General features: G+C 40.9%; 1 protein-coding gene across 1 annotated transcript; it reads left to right on the plus strand.

Annotated features, from left to right (window-relative positions):
* Positions 1-15,274: 15,274 nt before the first annotated feature.
* Positions 15,275-19,066, plus strand: RTP2 (receptor transporter protein 2; the record flags this gene model as incomplete). The annotated part of the gene is made up of 2 exons (XM_081302060.1): positions 15,275-15,438; positions 18,553-19,066. The coding sequence occupies 2 exons, from the start codon at positions 15,275-15,277 to the stop codon at positions 19,064-19,066; spliced, it is 678 nt and encodes a 225-aa protein (XP_081158186.1).
* Positions 19,067-21,748: the final 2,682 nt, after the last annotated feature.

Here is a 21,748-nt window from a genome sequence, read left to right on the forward strand (position 1 = left end):
CTCATGCATAGTTGCATGAAGCCATCACCACAATCAGGATACACAATTGTTCCATTACCACAGAGATCTCTTTTACTACCTCTATATAGTCTCCCTTTCTCCTCCTTTATCCCTAGTCTTTGGCCACCACTAAGCTGTTCTCCATTTCTGTAACTGGTCGTCTTGAGAATGTTCTACATATGAAATAATTATTACTAAATATCATTATTGAACACTCATTGTGTGTCAGGAACTGTTTTAATTCTGTACCAGCATGAACTCACAATCCATTGCAGTAGCCTCTATTATTATCTAGACTTGATAGATATGAAAACGGAGATCATTATTCAATTTTATGCAATCAGTAACTGGCATACTTGGGATTAACATCTAGATTTGGTTCTAGAATCTGAGGCCTTAATTATAAGATACTCTCTCTCTAAATAGATACAATATGAATTTTTAAAAATTAAATACAGGATGGCATAATTAAGAGTGATTAATGTTAGCTTCAGAAAATTTTATTGGATTGTTACTGTATTGACTTTATTTTCTAAGAATAATGCTATTAAGTTAAAAATCAATAATAAAAAGGGAACTGGAAAAATTCCACATTTCTAAAAACATTTTAAAAATGTTACCTCTAAACAACTCATAGGTCAAAGGAGGGCAAGAGTGCATTTGTCAATTGTTCCAAGGCTAAAAACAGATGAAGGTAATTCTAACCCTGTCCAGACTGACTCTCTGGGGCAGGGACCATGTTTCAGGCATTCTGATATCCTTAGAGCCTCATCCAGTACTGAGCATTAACAGGGAGGCAATAAGTGCTTACCCAATGGACTTAAAAATAGACCCCAGTGGCCCTGTCTGGATTTCCTTGGATCTTTCTGTACAGACAAAACTGGAAGATACTGTGAGCCATTGGAAGCAAAAGCACACTGAAACCAGGACAGAGGTGCATAGAGACAGGGAAGGGTAAAGATATCTGTTCTAGGATGGGAGAGACTACTTTGCTTTTCATGATGCCTTCACACACCCCAAGTTGCAGCAGTTAACAGGGCTTAGGTATCAATTCCATTGAATCCTGGAAACAGAAAATCAATGCTTAGGAACTAAAGTGATTTACTCAGGGTGATCATAAGTTTGAGTTGAGAATTTCGGTCTCCAGCTCCCTAGAGATAGCCATAAAATGTCCACAGAGTGGATTTTGACATTGCAGGGGATTTCTGCCAAGACTTATAGGAATCTTCCAAGTCAAACACACAGAAATGTTTGCAAAAGCTTTTTAGCTTTTACTGGAATCATGTTTAGAGACAATCATGATATTTTAGTTAGGATCTTCCAGAGAAATAGAACCAGCAGGATGTGTGAGTGTGTGTGTGTGTGTGTGTGTGTGTGTGTGTGTGTGTGTGTGTGAGGTATAATTGGTCTGCATGTATAATCTATGGTTATATTATATATACACATATACATATCTATTAGATATCTCATATGGCTCGTATATATCATATGTATATATACGTATGTATATACATTATATTAGATGATTCTCAGGGTTTTCTACAGAAGCAGTAGCAATAGAATATATATGTGTGTGTATATATATATATATACATGTGTGTGTGTGTGTGTGTGTGTGTGTGTGCACATATGTGTGTGTGTGAAGAGAGAGAAAGAGAGAGAAAGATTTATTATGAGAGATTGGCTCCTGTGTTTACGGAGGGTAAGAAGTCACAACCTGTCATATGCAAGCTGGACTCCAAAGCTTGTGGCATGGAGCGACAGTGCAGTCGTCAGGCAGACAGTGAATGTGACCTTCCTCCATTGTCTTTATGTTCTATTCAGGTCCCAGTGGATTAGATAATGCCCATCCTCAGTGATGCCCTGTATTCACTGAGCTCACCAATTTGAATGCCAATCTCTTCCAGAAACACCACACCCTTAGAGACACACACAGAATCAGTGTTTAATCAGTTATCTGGGCACTCTTGGATGTGTCAAGTTGACAAAGAAAATTAACCACCACTTATGGGCTACCAACGCTTGTCCTCATATCAAAACTTAGCCATTTTAATGAACTTTATGAAGTCTCCTCCCTGTTTGGAAAATAATTTTCATGCAGAGACAGTGTCTTCGTAACTTCACAGTATCCTACCTGTGTAGCAGGACACGGGAGCCACAGTATGATGCCCTGAGGTGTCCTCAGCTATGTGCTGAGGCGCTGGAGCTGTTTTCCCCAGAGGGCACTCATGAGCCAACTCAGGCTCACAAACAAGATCTGTACCTCATAAACTGCTCTGTACCACACTGGGAAGATATCAGTGCTATAGACCTTTTAAAGGTAGATACTATAAAATATTAAAGTATATATAAATACTATAAAATATTATAACCCTTTGGTTACACATTTTATAACCAAATGGATTCTGAATTTTTAATAATTGATAAAAATGAGGGGCAGAGAGAGATAAGGCATAGAGAATGTGGAATTTCCATTTAGTAGTTATTTTTTTGTACTGTCTGAATTTTTATAATTCATTTATTACTTTTAAAACTGGGCCTAGGCAAGAGCTTAGTGGATATATACACATGTTTGGTGAACCACATTGTATAGGGCCAAATCCTGAAGCTCACTTATTAACCATGTGACTTCTAGTAAATGACTGAACCTTTCTGAGCCTCAGTTTCTCCTTTGTAAAGCTGGGATTGTAATTTTAGTATACACTACTTCAAAGGATTCTTGTGTGATTAAATGAATTAATATATGTACTTAGAAAACTCATGTTACATGGGAAGCATTTGATCACCATTAAATTTTATTATAATTAAAGTTTATTAAGTCTCCCCAACACTGCACCCCAGTATTTTGGGTGAAGAAATAGTCTGCTGTTTCCTTGACCAGTTCCTGGGGACTCAAGTTGCTGCTTCTGCAATTTCTTGCATCATACAAAGTCTCTTGGAAGAATGACCTGAACTCCCACGTGGAAACCACAACTACCCATGAGTTTGACATTGTTCTCTGGCCAGTTCTTTCAATAGGTCCCCTTGGATATTGCAACCATTCTGGACTGAATCTTTATTGCCTTTCAGAGCATGTCACAGGTTGGGCAATTGTTGTGGATCCTCTCCCTGTAGGCTGTACTTTATTATCACCAAATTTACTCTCTATTTTCAAACTTCCTTTCCCCCCTATCTATCAGAATAAATCCACTTTAAGATTCTTTTGTACTTCTGTATCTTTTTAAATAGTTATGATATTTAAGGCACTTTGATGGATATATATGCTGCAGATGTCTGTTGTAGTATGTTAAGAATACTGAAGACTGAGTAATTTATCAACAAATGCAAGTTTATTTGACTCATAGTTTTAGAGGTCGAGGAGTCCAACAGCAAGTCACCTGCACCTGGCAAAGGCCTTGGTACTGTGCAATCCCATGCTGGGTGGATGAAGGACAAGAAAATGGGGGAGCCAGGCAGCTGTAAGGGACTGAACTCACTTTTAGGACAAGCCTACTCTCGTGACAACTAACCTCAGCAACTCCCAAGATAACAATTCATTCATGAGGTCCAAGATCTCATCATCTAATCACCTCTTATTAGGCACCACCTGCTGACATTGTTGCATCAGGGATTTAAGTTTCCAACACATGTACTTTGGGACACACATTCAAACCTTAACAGTGCTGTGTTCATTTGACAAATGCTGTTGTACTAGACAGACTTATAAACATCTAGTGCATCCATTTCTTGTTCACATGAAGCTCCATTAGGGAAAATGGTCCACAGAAGCTTTATTGACAGTATAAACTCATTAAGAAAATTTAATATTCCAACTCTATTATTTACTTTCTAATATAAACATTGTAAATTATTTATTTTCTCATGACACTCAATCCAATAGGTCTCAGTTGGGAGTGCATATAACAGAATACTCTGTGGAGTCTTTTTGGATAATGGAGCGAAGGTGCTTGCTTCCTTCTTCAGAAGAGTTTAGTTTGCAAGGAGCTAGACAGACCAGAATCCAGGACTGGTATGTTTTGGGAACAGCATTGTAAGGCATCAGTAGGGGAGCATGAGGGAGGTTGGGGGTTGCAGGAGTAGAATACACTGAATGTGTCCCATTATCAACATGCAATTAGATTATATAGTTCAGGTTAAAAACATTTCAGTGATTCCACATCTCCTCTAAGACAAAGTCTTAACTCCTGAATGACATAAAAGGAAAAAAAAACCTTCATAATTCAGGTCCCACATTTCTTCAGCCTCAACTTTGATCATTCTGTATGATCAATGTGTGGTAAGTGATATGGAGCTTCAAGAACAATTCTAGGTAATTTCATATTCTACATCTTTGCCTATAGTTCCTCCTGCTAAGAATACATGTATCCCCCTTCTTTGTTTAACTGTCAATTGTTCATCCTTTAAATGTATGATCATGTACCACCCTTTCTGGAACATTTTTGACTTGCCTTCCTGTTATGACTCCATGTATTTTCCAAAGAGATCACAGCAATATATCCTGACTTGCATCTTCTACCTTTGATCTTCCTTCTATCCAAATGTGGGATCTGCATTCCTTTACCTTGAATCTGGGCAAGGGTGAACGTGTTGTTTTGTGACTTGAGACTAAGTCATAAGAGGAGGCAGCTTCTGCTTGATTCTCTCAGGACCCTGGCTGTTGGAACATCATGCTGTGAGGAAGCCCAGGCTATGCAGAGAGGCCTTGAGTCAGTTTTCTGGCCATAATCCTAACTGAGCTCCTAGCAAAACGGCAGTGTCAGCCACCAGGCATGCTAATGAATGAGCCTTCAGATGATTTTTTTCAAGATTACTCAGTTCCTTTAACTGGAGAATAGCATTAGAACCCAGGTGTGTGTAGTAGGTATGGAACCCAGGTGTGTGTAGTAGGTATGCTCATTGCTACTGAGACATGTCATGTTTAAAGAAGTAATAACTCTGCCTGAAATGAACTGAGGCTTGCATTGGCTTTTCAAGCCTTCCCACTGCAAAAGCCTGTCCAACTATGATTGTCAGGTGTTCTGGCTTTTATTTGTGGCTGTTTCTTTGTTTCACTAGCAACAGGTGTTTGGGACTTTTTATTCCTATTTGTAGGTTTTCCTGTCAAATTCTCCCTTTTCATGCATCTTTTGAGTTAATGTTGGGCCTTTGAAGAAAGGTGGCTGCCTATTTGAATGTGCCTCCAAAGTTGATGTGTTGGGAACTTAATCCTCATGCAATAGGGTTGAGAGATGATCAGGCCATGAGGGCTCCTCCCCAACAAGGGGTTAATGTGGCTAACACAGAAGTGGGTTTGATGTTGTGAGACTGGGTGTGTTACAAAGGTAGCCCAGCCCCCTCCATGCTCTTACGCATGCTCTTTCATTTTGTCCCCTCCATCCTGAGATGACCAGCAAGAAGGCCTTACCAGATGCCAGCACCTTCATGTGGAAACTCCCACCTTCTGAAATTGTGAGAAATACTTTTTTTTTTTTTGTAATTGTAATTACCCAGTCTGCAGTAGTGTCTTATAGTGAATCCAAATGGACAAAGACTATCATTTTTTTAAATGATAGTGTTTATAATGCATATATCAGGAAAGTTTGAATTAACTGAAAAATAGAGAACTTCATACACTTTGACTCTAAATGTAAAGATATTGGCTTATCTTTGAGGTGAGAAAGCATTTTTACACCACGTAGATTGACTCACTACAGTTGTTTGAAAACTGGTGAAATAAACTGAAGGATTTCTAGCATGTATAATCTAACTAGCAAACCCTCATCACTCTGGAGACTCTGACCTATTGACTGTGTATCTCCTTGTTCCCAACTCAGAGCTAAGATGATGTTTAAATCTTCACTGGGGGATTTTGATGAGGAGCTGCCTATCTATGGGATACTTGTCCAATTTTACACCACATAAATATTTTTCAACTTTTATGTAAGAGAGAAGTAAATATAGTGCCCAATCTTAAGGGTAAATTCAAAATAAACAACTACATCTCCTTTCCCTTACCACACTCCCATATAAATTGAGGTCTATAGTCCATTCTGGTTAAGTGAATTCTACAAGGAAATAAACTGAGCTATATGAGTCTGGGCCATAGAGCATTTCTGGCTCTGTATCAAGGGATCTCCATCAGTCTGTGGAAAGTGGTTTGGTTCCTAGAGATGCTCAAGGTAATGATTCGTTTGATTTATAGTCTGGCCTCCAGGAGAAACCCAATTTGAGTGAGTCTTTCCCAAGTGTAAATTGATACCTTCTGGCAGGCCCTGATGCTAGGAAAGTTTCACTTTACAAATGCAGGTTCCAGGAGAAATGCACTTTAAAATAGCCTGGGATATTAATAAGTACTGATTTTCTTTCTGTCATTCTACATTATAATTACCTTTTCAAGAATTTAATATAAGTGAAAAAAAATATACATTCACACTCTTGTCTTTAGCTTCTTTTACTGAACATTTGAAATACTGTTTTTGAAATGCATCCATGTGTATCTCAATAATCCATCTCTTTTATTTCTGAATAATGGTGAAATGTATTTGACACAGTTTATCTATTCATCTGTTGATGGTCATTTGGTGTGCTTCCAGGTTTTGGCTATTATGAATAAAACTGCTTTAAAATTATGTATTTGTGTGGTCATACATCTTTATTTCTCTTTGGTAAATGGCTAGAAGTCGAATTGCTAAGTCATATGCTAAGGGCATGTTTAACTTCGTAAGAAACTACCAAACTGGTTTTTAAAGTAATGTACCATTTTGAATCCCCACCAATGAACACATGAGAGTTCTAATTGCTCCACATCTTTTCAGGAGTTGAAATTCTCAGTCTTTTTGATTGTAGGCCGAGTGGATGGGTACTGTTACAATTTTGTGATTTTAATTTGAATATCTCTAGTGACTGATGATATTTGTTTAGGATTTTTTTCTTGTGTTAATTTTTTCTTTGTAAATGTAATTTTAAAAGTGCAACAATTCTCTAGTAATTCTTCATGTTAATAGTGTTTTATTTTGACAGTAATAATTTATGTTTTATGACTTCTCTTAGAACTGAATTTCAAAACGATGATAAATTTATAAACATCTGTCTGTATTTAAAGACCTTTGGTAATACTTCAGAGTTCAACATCAAACTGTTGGTGACAGGAAATTCTGGCCCATTTACCAAGAGCTACTATTTGCCAGGTTCCACGTCTCAGAACTATCTCCTCTGATTCTCCATGACTCATCTGCCTAATGCCTTTATCAGAGTAGGGGTTATTGGCTTCTCTAGGCCTCTTTCAGTTTTAAAATATGACTATCCTAATGAAGTGTTCAGAGGTGCTATTGCTAGAGGCTGGTACTTTGGGACCATCTGAACAATGGAAAGGGGGGTCTTTCCAGGTGTGCAGGGGTAGCATCCATTTGAATTAAACAGCACAATACATCACAGAGCCAAAAGAGTACATGTAGCATATAGATACAATTCAGAGACTGATTACAAATTGACAACTTGAAAAAAAAAAAGAAAAACTACCCAGCTCAGAAACAGAATTTTGCTGCCCTCCTGGAAACTCCCTTCCCCTAGGACTTAATCACTTACCGTCACCTACCTTCTTTTCTCCCCAGAGATGACTGTTATCCTCACCTTTCTGATAATAATTTCCCCGGCTTGAAGAAAGTCTTTGTTGTTCTAAAACAATACAGTTTTGGTTTTGATTTTTTTAAAAACTTTAATGTGAGTGCATTATGTGTGTATATGTATTTCGTTTGCTCACTGCTGTTGATGTGGTAGAAGTGATTAATTTTTATGGCTCTGTAGTGTTCCAGTGGGTGTGTCCATTGTTTGGCTGATGGACATTTGTGGAGAGGAATGGAGAGTAACATAATTGAATGAAGGGGAAGGGAATGGGAAGAGGGAAATGGAATGAAATGCACTAGAATGTGATTTGGGTTGCTATGAACAATGATCCTATGCACTTTATCATGCATGTAATCAGGTGCTTCCCAAAAGGGTTCTATCCATTTCCACTACCTTTGTGTGACAGTGCAGGTTTTTCCATCCTTGCTAGACCTTGACATTGTCAGACATTTTCATTTTTTGCCAATCAAGCAGTGTCTAACAATACCTTATTGAAGTCATGATTTGATTTTGTTTCTTAATTCACTCAGACTTTTTAAAACTAGACATTGAGTTTTTTATACTTAACAAATTTGCTAATATATTTGCATTTATGTACAATATCTGATTTTCTTGTGTTTTGGGAGTGGAGAGAATTTTTTTAATTTGTTCTTTTTAGTTGTACATGACAGTAGAATGTATTTTAGCAAATTATACATACATTGAATATAATTTATTCTACTTAGGACCCTATTCTTGTGGTTGTACATGATGTGGAGTTGCCCTGGTTGTACATGATGTGGAGTTACCCTAATACAAGGTTAGGAAAGTTATGTCAGATTAATTTTACTGTCCTTGCTATTCACCTCCTTGTCCCTTCCCTTTGTCTAATCCAATGGACTTCTATTCTTCCCCTTCCTACCCTCCCTTGTTTTTGATTAACATCCACATATCAGAGAGAACATTTGGCTTTTGGTTTTTTGGGATTGGCTTATTTCACTCAGCATTACATTCTTTAGTTCCATTCATCTACTGGCAAATGCCATAATTTCATTTTGTTTATGATTGTAATATTCCATTGTGAATACATATCACATGTTTTTAATCCATTCCTCTGTTGAAGGGCACCTAGGGTGGTTCATAGCTTAGCTATTGTGAATTGAGCTGTTACAAACATTGGTGTGGCTGTGTCACTTTAGGATGCTGATTTTAAGTCCTTTGCTTATAAACCCAGGAGTGGGATAACTGGGTCTAATGGTGGATCCATTCCAAAATGATTTTGGAATTCCAAAATATAAAAAAATATTTTGGAATTCCAAAATATAAAAAAAATATTTTTTTGATGTATTATGATTTACTTTTAGTTTTTATTCATTTCTGCTTTCTTTTGTGTTATATACTTTCTAGTAATTACATTATTTTCTCTTTCTTAAAAGTTATATGTGTTACTACTCTAATATTTCATCTCACTCCAGTCAGAATGGCAGCTATTAAGAATACAAAGAACAATAAGTGGTTGGTGAAGATGTGGGGGAAAAAGGCACACTCATACACTGCACTGCTGGTGGGACTGCAAATTGGTGCAGCCAATATGGAAAGCAGTATGGAGATTTCTTGGAAAACTAAGAATGGAGCCACCATTTGACCCAGCTATCTCACTCCTTGGTCTTTACCCAAAAGACATACTTCAGGGACACAGCCGCATCAATGTTTACAGCAGCACAATTCACAGTAGCTAAACTGTGGAACCAACCTAGATGCCCTTCAGTTGATGAATGGATAAATAAAATGTGGTATATATACACAGTGGAATACTATTCAGCATTAAAAGAGAATAAAATCATGGCATTTGCAGGTAAATGGATGAAGTTGGGGAATATAATGCTAAGTGAAGTAAGCCAATCCCAAAAAACCAAATGCCAAATATTTTCTCTGACATAAGGAGACTGACTCATAATTGAGTTGCGAGAGGGGAATGGAGGATTAGATAGAGCAAACGGAAAGGGAGGGGGCATGGGGTAGGAAAGATGGTGGAAAGATGGTCATACATGTACTCTAAGTACATGTATGAAGACACGAATGGTGTGACTCTACTTTGTGTACAACCAGAGATATGAAAAGTTGTGCTCTATATGTATAATATGAATTGTAATGCATCCTGCTGTCATATATAACAAATTAGAATAAAAACAATAATAAAAAAGTTATATGTGTTGTTCCTATTCATTTAGTAGTTATGATAAGTACCCATCTCTAAATCAAATCAATACCTTTACCCTCCTCAGAAAGGCAATTATTCTTGAGTCCTGTGGAAGTAGTGGCTGGGTCTGGCTTGCTTCCCACAATAACTAAGCTGAAGATGTGCTTCTAGTTCTCAGGGATTTCCTATTATACTCCTTTTCTGTTTGTGGTCCTGGGCTTGGTTGTCTGTTGTACTGGGTCCTCTGAAGACCCTTTAATTCATGTAAGTTGGAAACTGCCTTTAGAGCCAAAGCAGCTTTAGCACTGTGCTTGTGGATCTGGGTCCATTTCTTTAGATTTTGGCTTAATGGTGCTTTATTATCTTATTATATAATTGACACTTGTATAAATAATATTTTAAGCAACATTTAAAAATTATGGTCAACAAAAGGGTTGGTTCTTATAATCAAGTCCTCTGATAACTGGAACCAGACAGAGTAGCAGGCTCACCACCAACTTTGAGAATACTGTCCTCTGGAACAATCACAGTAAGGCTTACAAGCTGTGGTGTTTAGTACATACTTCTTATTTTGTTAATTACCACTTTGAAAAAGTAAACATGTCTCTCTGCCTAACAATGTAATGAAATTTTGCCAGGACTTCAGGGCTCGATCCCCAGGGGTCTAGATTAAGGTTCTGCAACGTGTCTGTACTGACCACAGCTTCCCATAGTCTGTTAAACACATGTGCTGTCAGAACAACAGGGCAGCGATCTTCCTGGGGAATCTGTGCCACTCCTCTGTGGGTTTCTCTTTTACTAACATCACAGAGAAACTAGTGAAAGAGTTAGCCTTAGAGTTCAGGGTTTCTGAGTACACTGCAAAATAGAACCTGTTTTGCTCCATTGTTTCAGGAGGGTGCTTTGGTGGTTTTTATTATTCAAAATATTCAGACTCACTCTTGAAAGTGGCCCTCCCTTTGGCAGAATCATACTTCTCTGTTCCATTGATGGAAGACTTCATTGTGTGGCTGGCTTGACCAAAGGAATGTGAGAGGAAGTAATGAGATCAATTTCTTTTAAAATAATTTTTATATATTTTAAAAAAATTTTCCTTTTTCTTTTTAGATATGCATGATAGTAGATTGTGGTTTGACATATTATATATACATGGAGTATAACTTATTCTAATTAGGGTCCCATTCTTATGGTTGTACCTGATGTGGAGTTTCACTGGTGGTATATTCATATACAAACATAGGAAAGTTTTATCAGATTCATTCTACTGTCTTTCTTATTCCTATAATCACTCCTTTCCTTTTGTTCCCCTTTGTCTAATCAAATGTACTTCTATTCTTCCCCTCCTCCCCTTATTGTGTGTTAACATCCGCATATCAGAAAGAACATTCAACATTTGGCTTTTTTGGATTGGCTTATTTCACCTATCATGATGTCTCCAAATCCATCCACTTATTGGCAAAAAGTCATAAAGTAATTCTTTTTTACAGCTGAGTAATATTTCATTGTGTGTGTGTGTGTATGTGTGTGTGTGTATCACATTTTTTTTATCCATTCATTTGTTGAAGGGCCTCTAGGTAGGTTCCATAGCTTAGCTACTGTGAATGGAGCTGCTATAAACATTGATGTGGCTGTGTCACTGTAGTAGGCTGATCATAAGTCTTTTGGGTATAGACCAAGAAGTAGGATAACTGGATCAAATGGTGGTTCCATTCCAGGTTTTCTGAGGAGCAATTCATTTCAGAATGAGAATGAGTGCTTCTTCATGCTTCCTTTTCACTCTACTACTGTGATAGGGATGGTCCCAGAGAGGAGTCAGAGTTATTTGTGTGTGAGTTGAACCTCAGCTCATCAGAAACCAACAGGTTCTCTGAGTATAGTTAAGGAACTCTGATGGAGGCCTTCAACGTCTTGGACAAAAGTCAGCATAGGCAGTACTTGCTAAAAGTATTCCCACCTGAGTTTGAACGTCACTTTACAGCAGAGAATTCTATGTTCTTCTTTGCTGAACCGAGTCACTAACTCAACTCCCTTCTCTCTTTTTTCTTGGCATGGATCATTCCCTTCTTCAACCCCAATTTTTAAAACTTATTTGCATTCCATAAACAGTGTGATAATTCTTCACCAAATCTCTGTCTAGGATAATAAGGCCTTGAACAAAGTATAAAGTCGATAATAGACACTTTTTTTTTTCAATTGCAATATATATTTTAAACTGATACATAAAAAACTTTTACTGTACATATTTATATGGTATTACATGATGTTTCAATGCATATTTATGCTGTGTAATGTTCAAATCAGGATAAGCATATCTATCTCCTCAGACATTTATTATTTCTTTATGATGAAACATTAACTTTTTTTTCTTCTAGTTTCTTGAAATATACAGCTCATTATTATTATCTATAGTCACTTTACTGTGCATTTGCACAACAGAACTTCTTATTGCTTTCTAATTTAGTGTAACAATGGCCACTCTTACTAAAGACTCTAGCATCGTTGGGGTGCTGGGGAGCATTATGCATAGATTTGGGACCCTGGGACACCAGCAGCCATAGAATGTAGCCTGCTTATGTTTGCTTTGCCTGCTGCTGATGGAAGAGCAGGTATGAAATTGTCCCTGAAAGTTTTTCCTTTGCTGGGCACTAACTTTTGAGAGCTGTGACCCTGTTCTGACTGTGTGAACTCTCCTGAGCCTTAGAAATCACCCTCTACTTCACGTGGACCGTGCCCTCTCTGAGTTCTGCATTCTGGGTTTGGAGAAGCTCTCCTAACACCTCTTAAAAAAGATTCCCAGGGGGCCTTGGGGTGGTCTGTAGCGCTTTATGTGGTTATTTGAATTGCAAAGAGGCAGGAAAGAGAGAACTTAGTTTTTGTTTCCCTGGATTTGTTTCTTAGTAAGGAAAAATCATGAATCACTAACTTATTATATTCAACCTTCCTCTTTTTCCTCCTCCTCCTCCTCCTCCTCCTCCTCCTCCTCCTCCTCCTCCTCCTCCTCCTCCTTCTCCTCCTTCTTTTTTGGCCTTTGGTACCCTGTAGGTCACCATATTCTCTTCAGTAACAGTGGCTGGCAATGGCCAGGATTCTTGCAAATTTTGGAGTGGGTGGGTAGAGGGTGAAACAGTTCCTTCAAGACCATGGGCTGAAAGCTCTGAGATAGGGTTATATATCATTTTCAGAAGTCCCCAGGTGATTTTGATTTACCCATTTTCCTAACTCTTCATTACTTTGTCACTGTATGATCCACATTGATGTTTCTTATATTATCTTGACAAGTAAAATTTGAGTAATTAATATTTTATAAAAGTATTTATTAATCTAAATGGCACACTATCCTTTGATCTACTCCCACCCTTGCCAATTTTAGTTTCTAGGATCCTGGAACACATTGTTTTATTTTATAAAGGAAAAAAATATTTATTTCTAAGAATACCATCTAGATTTAAAATCAGGCAGCAAAATATAATGAAACTGCCCATGTATAATGGGGCCACAGCTGTAGATATACATTAGAGAGCTCTTAAATTGTTAGTTCTGGAGCAACCTAGTGCCATTCTCAGATAATCAAAAAAGGAATTGTGCTCATTGATTGTATCACAAGAAAGTTTTTTTTCTTGAGTGAAAACGGTTCTGTTGTACAGAAAGATAAATGATATTGGTCTCTGCTTAAAGGTATCATACTCTAAATTAAACCTGATCCTAGGCCTAAGGGGATTGCATCATTTGAGAGAAAAACAAAACCAAACCAAACAAAGCAGATGAACCCTGAAAATTCTCTCTCTTCTGTTTTTCCCTCATTGCCATTTGTTCTGGCAACAACAGATGTGGCTTCATTCTGCCACATGGATCAAGTTCAGGCCACAGAGGCTCCTCTTGACTTAGCTTAATTCCTGGGAATCATGGGTCCCCCATCTCACCTGGTTTTGTAATTGACTCCTGAGATCCCTAGTAAGGATTGAGCTCCCCAACTTGAGGCCTTGGACATATAGTATCCCATCTCTGAGCCTCATTTGTCTTAAATCCGTTTCAAGAAATTTTGGTTAAGAAATGAAAAGTTCGGTGAAGAAATCAGATTTGAAAAAATAAAGGGTCCCTCCTAAAGCTGTTGGTAAATGGCTGTAAATACATTTTTATCTTTTCTGAGGTGTTTTGTTTCCAGCCTGCTTGCTGTCCTTAGTGTCACTACTCATCCTGCCTCTGAAGCCTCTCTCAGGGCCCTGATCTCCCCTTAGGGCTTCCTTCCTTCCCACTTCTTCATTCCAAAAAATTCAATGACAATTTTCCTGAAAAACACTTAGAATCAAGTGCCATGTCTGGAACCCAACAGTGAAAACAACCCTTTTCCTATCAAACCTTTTCAGTTCCATGTGATCCTCACTCTGTGTGTCTCCCCAGGTCTAGAGATCCAGGTTTCCAAGTTAAGAACCATAAGATGACTACACCTGGCAGAGAGACTCCCAGCAGCTGTGGAGCTGGGGTAAGCAACCACAGGGCCTGGACTTTTCCTTGCTCAAGACTGCTTTCCCCCAGGGGATTTCCTTTCTCTGGCTTATGCAAATTTGCAGTCAGGTCCCTCTAGTCTCTAAGTATTTACATTGAGCATTGGAGCTTCGGTACCTACTGGCCTGTTCTGCAGCAGCTGAGGCAGCAGAAACATTTAGCTCATAACTAACTTGCTCCTCCAGCACCTGTCAGCCAGTGTCTACAGTGAGGAACTCGATGTGGGCTTTAAGAATTCTGTGACTATGAATTTACAATGTCATTAAGTTCTTTACAGGGTGTGTTGAATTACATTCTACCTCACCAACCCGTCTGAAATCTCCCTGAGCCAAGGGACCACATGTTACTTCTCAATCTCCCTGTGTTAGCTCAACAGGGTTGTAATAAATGAACAAATGGGCTTGGTTTCAGAAGGCCTGGATCTGCATTCTGGATTAATCACATAGGGGCTGAATAAACTCATTTCCTGATCTGACTTGGACAGCACACAGGTCAAGCAACTTGTGCTTGGCACATGGTAAATGATGGTCACAGCACATTGATTGGTTGGGAAGAGCAGGCTCTGCTTATTGCTGTTTCTCCCTGACTCCCTGGAGTGTCATAGTTACCACAGCATGAATGTGGAGGAAACCTGGAAGGTAGTAGGGTAGGGCAGGGCCATCACATAGTGCCTGCTTCCTGAAGACCCATGGAGGCCTGGATGAGTATGGTCTGGGTTTGGTCTTTCCAGCCTGCTTGCTGTCCTTAGTGTCACTACTCAATTCTGCCTCTGAAGCCTCTCTCAGGGCCCTGGTTCCCCTTAGGGTTTCCTTCCTTCCCAGCCCTGGCCCTTGGTGCCCTGGCTTGCTGCCATGGTAACAGCTTCCAGGGTGACAAAGGAAGGAGCTGGGTCCTGTTGATGAGGATTTTCAGAACAGAGACTGAGCTGTGCTGCACCATCCAGGCTCCCTCTTTATTCTCACTCAAACTTGCATCCCTGCCAACAGGACCATGTGTACCAGCCTGACCATTTGTGAGTGGAAGAAAGTCTTCTATGAGAAGATGGAGGTAGCAAAGCCGGCTGACAGCTGGGAACTCATCATAGACCCCAACCTCAAGCCCAATGAGCTGGCCCCTGGCTGGAAGCAGTACCTAGAGCAGCACGCCTCAGGCAGGTGAGAGGCCCAGTGGGGAAAAGCCCTGCATGCAGCCCCTGGGTCACAGCCCTGGGCCACCATCCAAGGAGAGACAGAGGTGGGGCTGTGGTTACTCTCACTCTGTGTTAATTCAGGTTAGGGAGCAGAGAAAGGAGTCCAGGTGCTCCACAGAGGCCCTGGTTCTAATGGTAGACTCCCTGGGTGGCACTGGGCAGGTTACATTTCATCTTTGGGTCTCTGTTTTCCACAATGAACAAAGAGCTTCAGTGCTTCTGCAATCTCTGTCAAAGTGTGGCTGGAATGGAAAGAAGGGGTTCTGAGGTCCACTGGAAAAAGAGAAGCTGGTCCTCTGGTTCTAGGTCTGCTTATTCAGTAAATTAAAGGCAACTTGATTTGGATACAGGAATAGTTATTGACCATCAGTTATGTGATAGAAAATAGCTCTATAGCTAAATAGCTCTGTGAGCTTGGGCAAGTCTCTCTCTTCTCTGGCTCTCAGTTTCCACATTTGCAAAATGAGGGTGGTGGCCTTAGATGATGATCAATCAGATGTCTTTTATTTCTCTTATCTATGAGTTTGTGACAAAAAGGCTTAACTTTGGGTAGGACTTCCCTTAGATCATTAAGGCCCAGGGCCTGTAATTTGGAACTGGGTCCACAAAATTCCCTGCCCAAACTGTCTCAAGCCCACCAACAGGGCATCTGCACAGGTCTTTGAATCCCCTTCTATGTCTGTCTACACCTCCAAAACACCTCCACCACCTACTGTCCTCCTTGGGTCTTTGAATCCCCAAAGAAGACAGTAGGTGGTGGAGGTGTTTTGGAGGTGTGGACAGAACATAGAAGCAGAGACTGGGTTGTTCACACTGGTGTATATGTGAAGCCCCTTGTGGTGCAGAATGGTTCTAAGGGTGGAAACAGAAGGAGGTAGGCTGTAGGTAGGGAGTTTATTTTAACTCTTGCTTCAAGATCTGCAAACATTAGATTGAACCTGCATTTTTTTTTTCTTTCAGTACTTGAGATTCTCCAGGGACAATTTACCGTGGAGCTACAACCCTAGCCCCCCCCCCCTTTTTTTATTGATACAGGGTTTAAGTTGCTTAGGGCCTCACTAAATTGTTAGGGTTGACTTGCACCTCCTGAGCTGGTAAGATTACAGGCATGAACTACTGAGCTCAGAGAAAGTTAAGCTGTTTCTTAACTAGCTGTGTGTACATGGATGACTCTCTCATTCTCTGTGCTTCTATCTCAACTCAGTAAAGTAATTTGTAACTAATCCCCACTCCCTTACCCAGGTCTAAAATGTTTGGATTTTAGATTTGGGGTCTGGCTTGAGCGAGAGGAAACATTTTGTATTGAACTGTATTGGATTATTTATTTTTTGTATTGGATTATTTAAAAAGGTGTTGGTTGGGCATGGTGACACACATACCTGTAATCCCAGTGACTTGGAAGGCTGAGACATGAGAATCACTAGTTCAAAGCCATTCTCAGCAACAGCGAGGCACTAAGCAACTCAGTGAGCCCCTGTCTCTAAATACAATACAAAATAGGGCAGGGGATGTGGCTCAGTGGTTGAGTGCCCTTGAGTTCAATCCCCAGTACACACACACAAAAAAAAGTATGGAAGGAGAAGACTGAAAACATGAAGCATTTGAGTTTCTTGGAGGAAGGAATGCAAAGAGGTGGAGACTTGGGTGTGAGGACTCAGGATTTTAAGAACTGAGTTGGACAGGTTCTTGTTTCCTCTTGGCCTCAGGGCTTAACTGGTGCTGTTCCTGACTGGTCGCCTGTGGCTCCCAGCTAGCCTCAAGGAGGTTGGAGAATGGCTATTCCTACGCTTATTCTCATATGCATATACTCATATAAAGTGAGTGCATATACCCACTTCATCTTTGAGTTTTTCTATGGGGTGTGTGTTGGGGATGGGCTTCTGTTTCAGGGCCAGTCAAGCTCCTCGCCCTGTCAACCCTGTTTCAGGTGGTGCTGAGGACTGTTCTGTGGTCATATTGTTAGAGGCCTCCAGGGATCAGGGGCTGGCTGATTCATCTCTTACCCTCAGCCTGGACTGATTAGTGCTTGAAATACAGCACAAGCTGAGTGGTGCCTGCTGGGATGAATTGAATTCATCATCAGAGATCTTTCAAGGCCATTATACACTGGGTGTAGAAAAGGCCAGAAACAGCCCAGTGGACACCAGACAGCATCTGAAGACTCAGTCACAGGGTCCTAGAAAGGGTTCATCTTAGGGATGGAAGGCACTTAACTAGAGGTAACAAATGTTCCAACACTGGAGATGTGCAAACATTGGTGAGAGCAGGACGAGTGGGGATTGGCTAGATGAGCCCCAGGCCTCTTCCTCTGCACTTCCCGAGGCTGGGACTCTAGAGTCCCAGGTTAGACAAAGTGTTCTGTATATATGTGTATGAGAGGTGATGATGGAATAAGTATCTAGATCTACTTTTCAGGTGCTCACTGAGAGGCTGAAAAGTGAGATCTAGTGATTACTTGTCCAGGGACAGGGGTGAGTTTGTTGTCAAGATATAGGGATCAGACTTGGTAGTCCTTCTGTGATCCAGTCTTTCATCACCCCCTCTGTCCATCCTTCTCAGTGGTTTACTAAGGACCTACAGTGTACCAGAATCTGTGCTTGGCTTCTCTTCTCCAAGCAAGCAAGGAAGATGCATGAGTCAGATGGTGCAGGCCATCCTCTTTATCATAGTTACAGGAAGGCTGAGTGGAAAGACCCTTATTGGATACCATCACATTACATTTCACAGATGGGAAATGAGGCCTAGAGAAGGAGAATGACCTGTGTAGCATTCAGGTGCAAACCCTGCATGCATTAGGCTTGGGAAAGCTGAGGGGCTGCAGGAAGGCATGCAGAAAGCTCACTACAGACCACTGCTGGTTGCCAGATGGCTCCAGTGCGAGGCTCCTGAGAGCGCTGCCCTAGTCCCAAGGGACCAGAAGGAAGTGGTTGCTGGCCAACCTCAGTGTGTTAATGAACCTATAAGTGGTAAACACTTCCATTCCCAGGCTCAGGTGCACAGGCCTTTCCTTTCTGAGTTTCCCAGGGTGGGATGTCACCGGCAGGCTCATCTTTTCCATTCCTCCTTCCCCATCCTGCAGGTTCCACTGTTCCTGGTGCTGGCACACTTGGCAGTCGGCCAACATTGTTATTCTCTTCCACATGCACCTGGATAGAACGCAACGGATGGGATCAGTGCGCATGCGCATCTTCAAGCAGCTTTGCTTTGAGTGCGGCACCGCGAGGCTGGATGAGTCCAGCATGCTGGAGGAGAACATTGAGGGCCTGGTGGACAACCTCATCACCAGCCTGCGCGAGCAGTGCTACGAGGAGGACGGCGGCCAGTACCGCATCCACGTGGCCAGCCGCCCTGACAGCGGACCACACAGAAGTGAATTCTGTGAGGCCTGCCAGGAGGGCATCATGCACTGGAAGCCCAGCGAGAAGCTGCTGGAGGAAGAGGCGACAGACGCCTTCTCTGATACCTCCAAGCCAAGGGCCCAGGCTGGCTTCGGCTACAACTTCTTCTCCCTTCGCTGGTGCCTCCTCTGGGGCTCCCTCTGCCTGCTCATTGTGTACCTGCAGGTCTCCTTCCGCAGCCCCGCCTTCTTTTAAAAGACAAAGGGTTGAGTGGGGTCAATCGGGCTCTGATTCTGCTACAGATTTTATAACCCTAGACAACTCACTCACCTGTCTTGAATTCAGTTTATTCCTCTGTAGAAAGAAGGGTCTGCATTAGGAATTTTAATGGTCTTCCCATTAAATTTTCCAGTAAAGAGGGGTAGTGGAGAAAGATTTAATAGGTTTTGGAATTTACCAGGTTTGGTAAGATACTAAGTCCACAGGGAGAGAGAAATAATTCTCTTCTTTCGCCCCTCCACCTCCATCTTTAGCCCTCCTTTTGCTTTATTTCCATATCCATTAGATCCCAGCTAGACCTTGCCTCATTCTCATGATCATCTTCAACTGCCCTGACAGTCTTGCTTTGGCTTCCTCTGGAGAGAGCAGTAGTTCCCACGGAGTATATAGGGGCAAAGTCACCTGATCCCTCTCTGGTAGAGCTTTTTCCTACCATTGTGAAACAATCAGTTTTTTACTCTGATGCCAGGGTCTGCTTGGCTGGAATGGTCTAGAGCTGCACTGCCCAATATGTTAGCCACTGGCCATATGTGGCAATTTCAATTTAATTAAAATGAAATAAATTTAAAATTCAATTCTTCAGTCTCACCCAGCTTAGTTAGGCCAGTGCAGTGTGTGCCCGCATGGGGCCATTGTGCAACTGCAGAAAATGGTGGTTTCTAGTAGGATGAATATCAAGGACCTCAAGAATCATTCCTATGATTTCCAGAGACTGTCCGTCCCCTGCCTGAGTCCACCTTGGGAATCTCAAGGCAACATAAAGGGACAGAATTGGAATGAAGTGGCACCAGCCAGCATCTCTGTGGTTTGTGGGTCTAGGAAGAGACTACCAAAATTGTGTCATGAGGGAGAGTCATGCCTGAGATGGGCAGTGAAGCTGGGGCACCTGGGGTGGAGGGATGAAGAGGTGGTGAAAATAGAAGTGAGGGTTAGGGGCCTCGAAAAGTGAATGCAGATGGGGATAATTCTAAAGAGAAATGTGTTTTACTTCTTTACCAGCTCATTTTTCTCAGTGTATAAAAATAGTATGTACATATATAAAGACACAGGCCTGTCTTTTCCTTGTTTAACTAGAATGACCCTTCTCTGACTTGCCTTTAACATGATGTATCTACTGCATTTTCTACTCCTTGAGGATTTTATAACAGTGCTTATTCTTCCATCCTTTATTTCTTTTTTCTCTATACTGTAATATTCTTTCTGTAATATTCTTTTCTCTCACTTGTCCTTTATATGTGGAGGGTCCCCAAGATTCTCTTCTCATTCTGCTTGTATGCACTCAATAACATACCCGCTCACAACTTAAGTTTCACTGCACATGAGCTCCTGGTCTTTATAGCTTTTCGGAGTATTCCCAATGAGCTCCAGAGCCACAGACTAATTAACCTGTCCACTGGGAGCTCCTCTCAGAAACAGTATGAGCTCATCCATTTGCTATCACAAACCACTCCTCTTCTTTTCAGAGATCTGATAGTATCCCTGGATCCTCCTTCATCACTCTACCCAACCCCACACTAGTTGGTTATCACATCTCATATCCTGTTGATTGTTCTTCCCAAGTACCTCCAGGGTTGATCTCCTTTATTTCCTTCCCACTTACTGCTGTCCAGACTTGGTTATTAGTGTCTTTTGCCTTAGTTGCCTCTTAATCGCTATGCCTGTAGCTCTTCCCTTACAACTCACCCTCTATTCTGCCACTGTCCTGGGGTGATTTTCTAATGATCAGATATAATCAGCACACTCCTTTGCTTAGATTCCTCCAGAGCTCCCTCCTGCTGAGGGATGAGGCATAGTCTCATTAGCCAAGCACACCTCATTTCCCAGATAATAATAATGCATAATATTCAGTGAGAAAGAGCTCAATAAGCACTTGCTATTATATTTATTGTGGGTGAGATATTGTCTAAACACTTTATGTGCCCTGTCTCATTTAATTCTGTGAACAACCCTTTGAGGCAAGTTAGTCCCATGTATGGCGGAAGCTTGAAGATGTTAAGAAACTTGTTTTCAGTGACCTACATGGTGAGTTGAAATGCTAAGGTAGAAATCCAGGGTCTCTCTGATTCCAGAACATGAGTTCTCAATCACTGTGCTTCCTACACCTGGGATCAAGTCATTGTTCTTCCTGCTCTGCTATCTAGTTTCCCTGGGACACCTTTACCAACTGATCTTCAGAAGTTTCCTCTCCTGGAAAGCCCTGAGAGGGTTGAGATCCCACTACCTTGAAGCCATCTCTGCTATGGCCCTAATCATGTTGAATTGTCATTGCTTGCTTGTGTGTGTGTCTGCCCATCACTGTCAGTGGTTTTTTTTTTTTTTTTGTCTTTCTATTCCCAGTGCCTGGCACAGAGTAACTGTTCGATTAGCATGGTTGACTGATTAAATTCTTGTCTTATTGAATGTGGCATTTCCTACTACTCCCTCCTGCACCAAGTATGTATGTTCCATGTATTATGATTCCTCAAGGAATTCTTGTCACTGTGCCTGCTGTTATTTTTTCTTCTTAATAACAACCTATGATTTGGACATGATAATATAATATTAATATAGACAGAAAACCAAGGTTTAGTGAGATGTTAAGTCTCATAAGACTTGTGAGCTAGTTAATTTGAACAGAAGCCTAGACTGTTAGAAAATGAAGAGTTAAGCTTGTCTGAG

The sequence above is a fragment of the Spermophilus citellus genome (genome assembly GCF_964194105.1).
Source record: "Spermophilus citellus genome assembly, chromosome: 7".
Taxonomy (NCBI): Eukaryota; Metazoa; Chordata; class Mammalia; order Rodentia; family Sciuridae; genus Spermophilus; species Spermophilus citellus.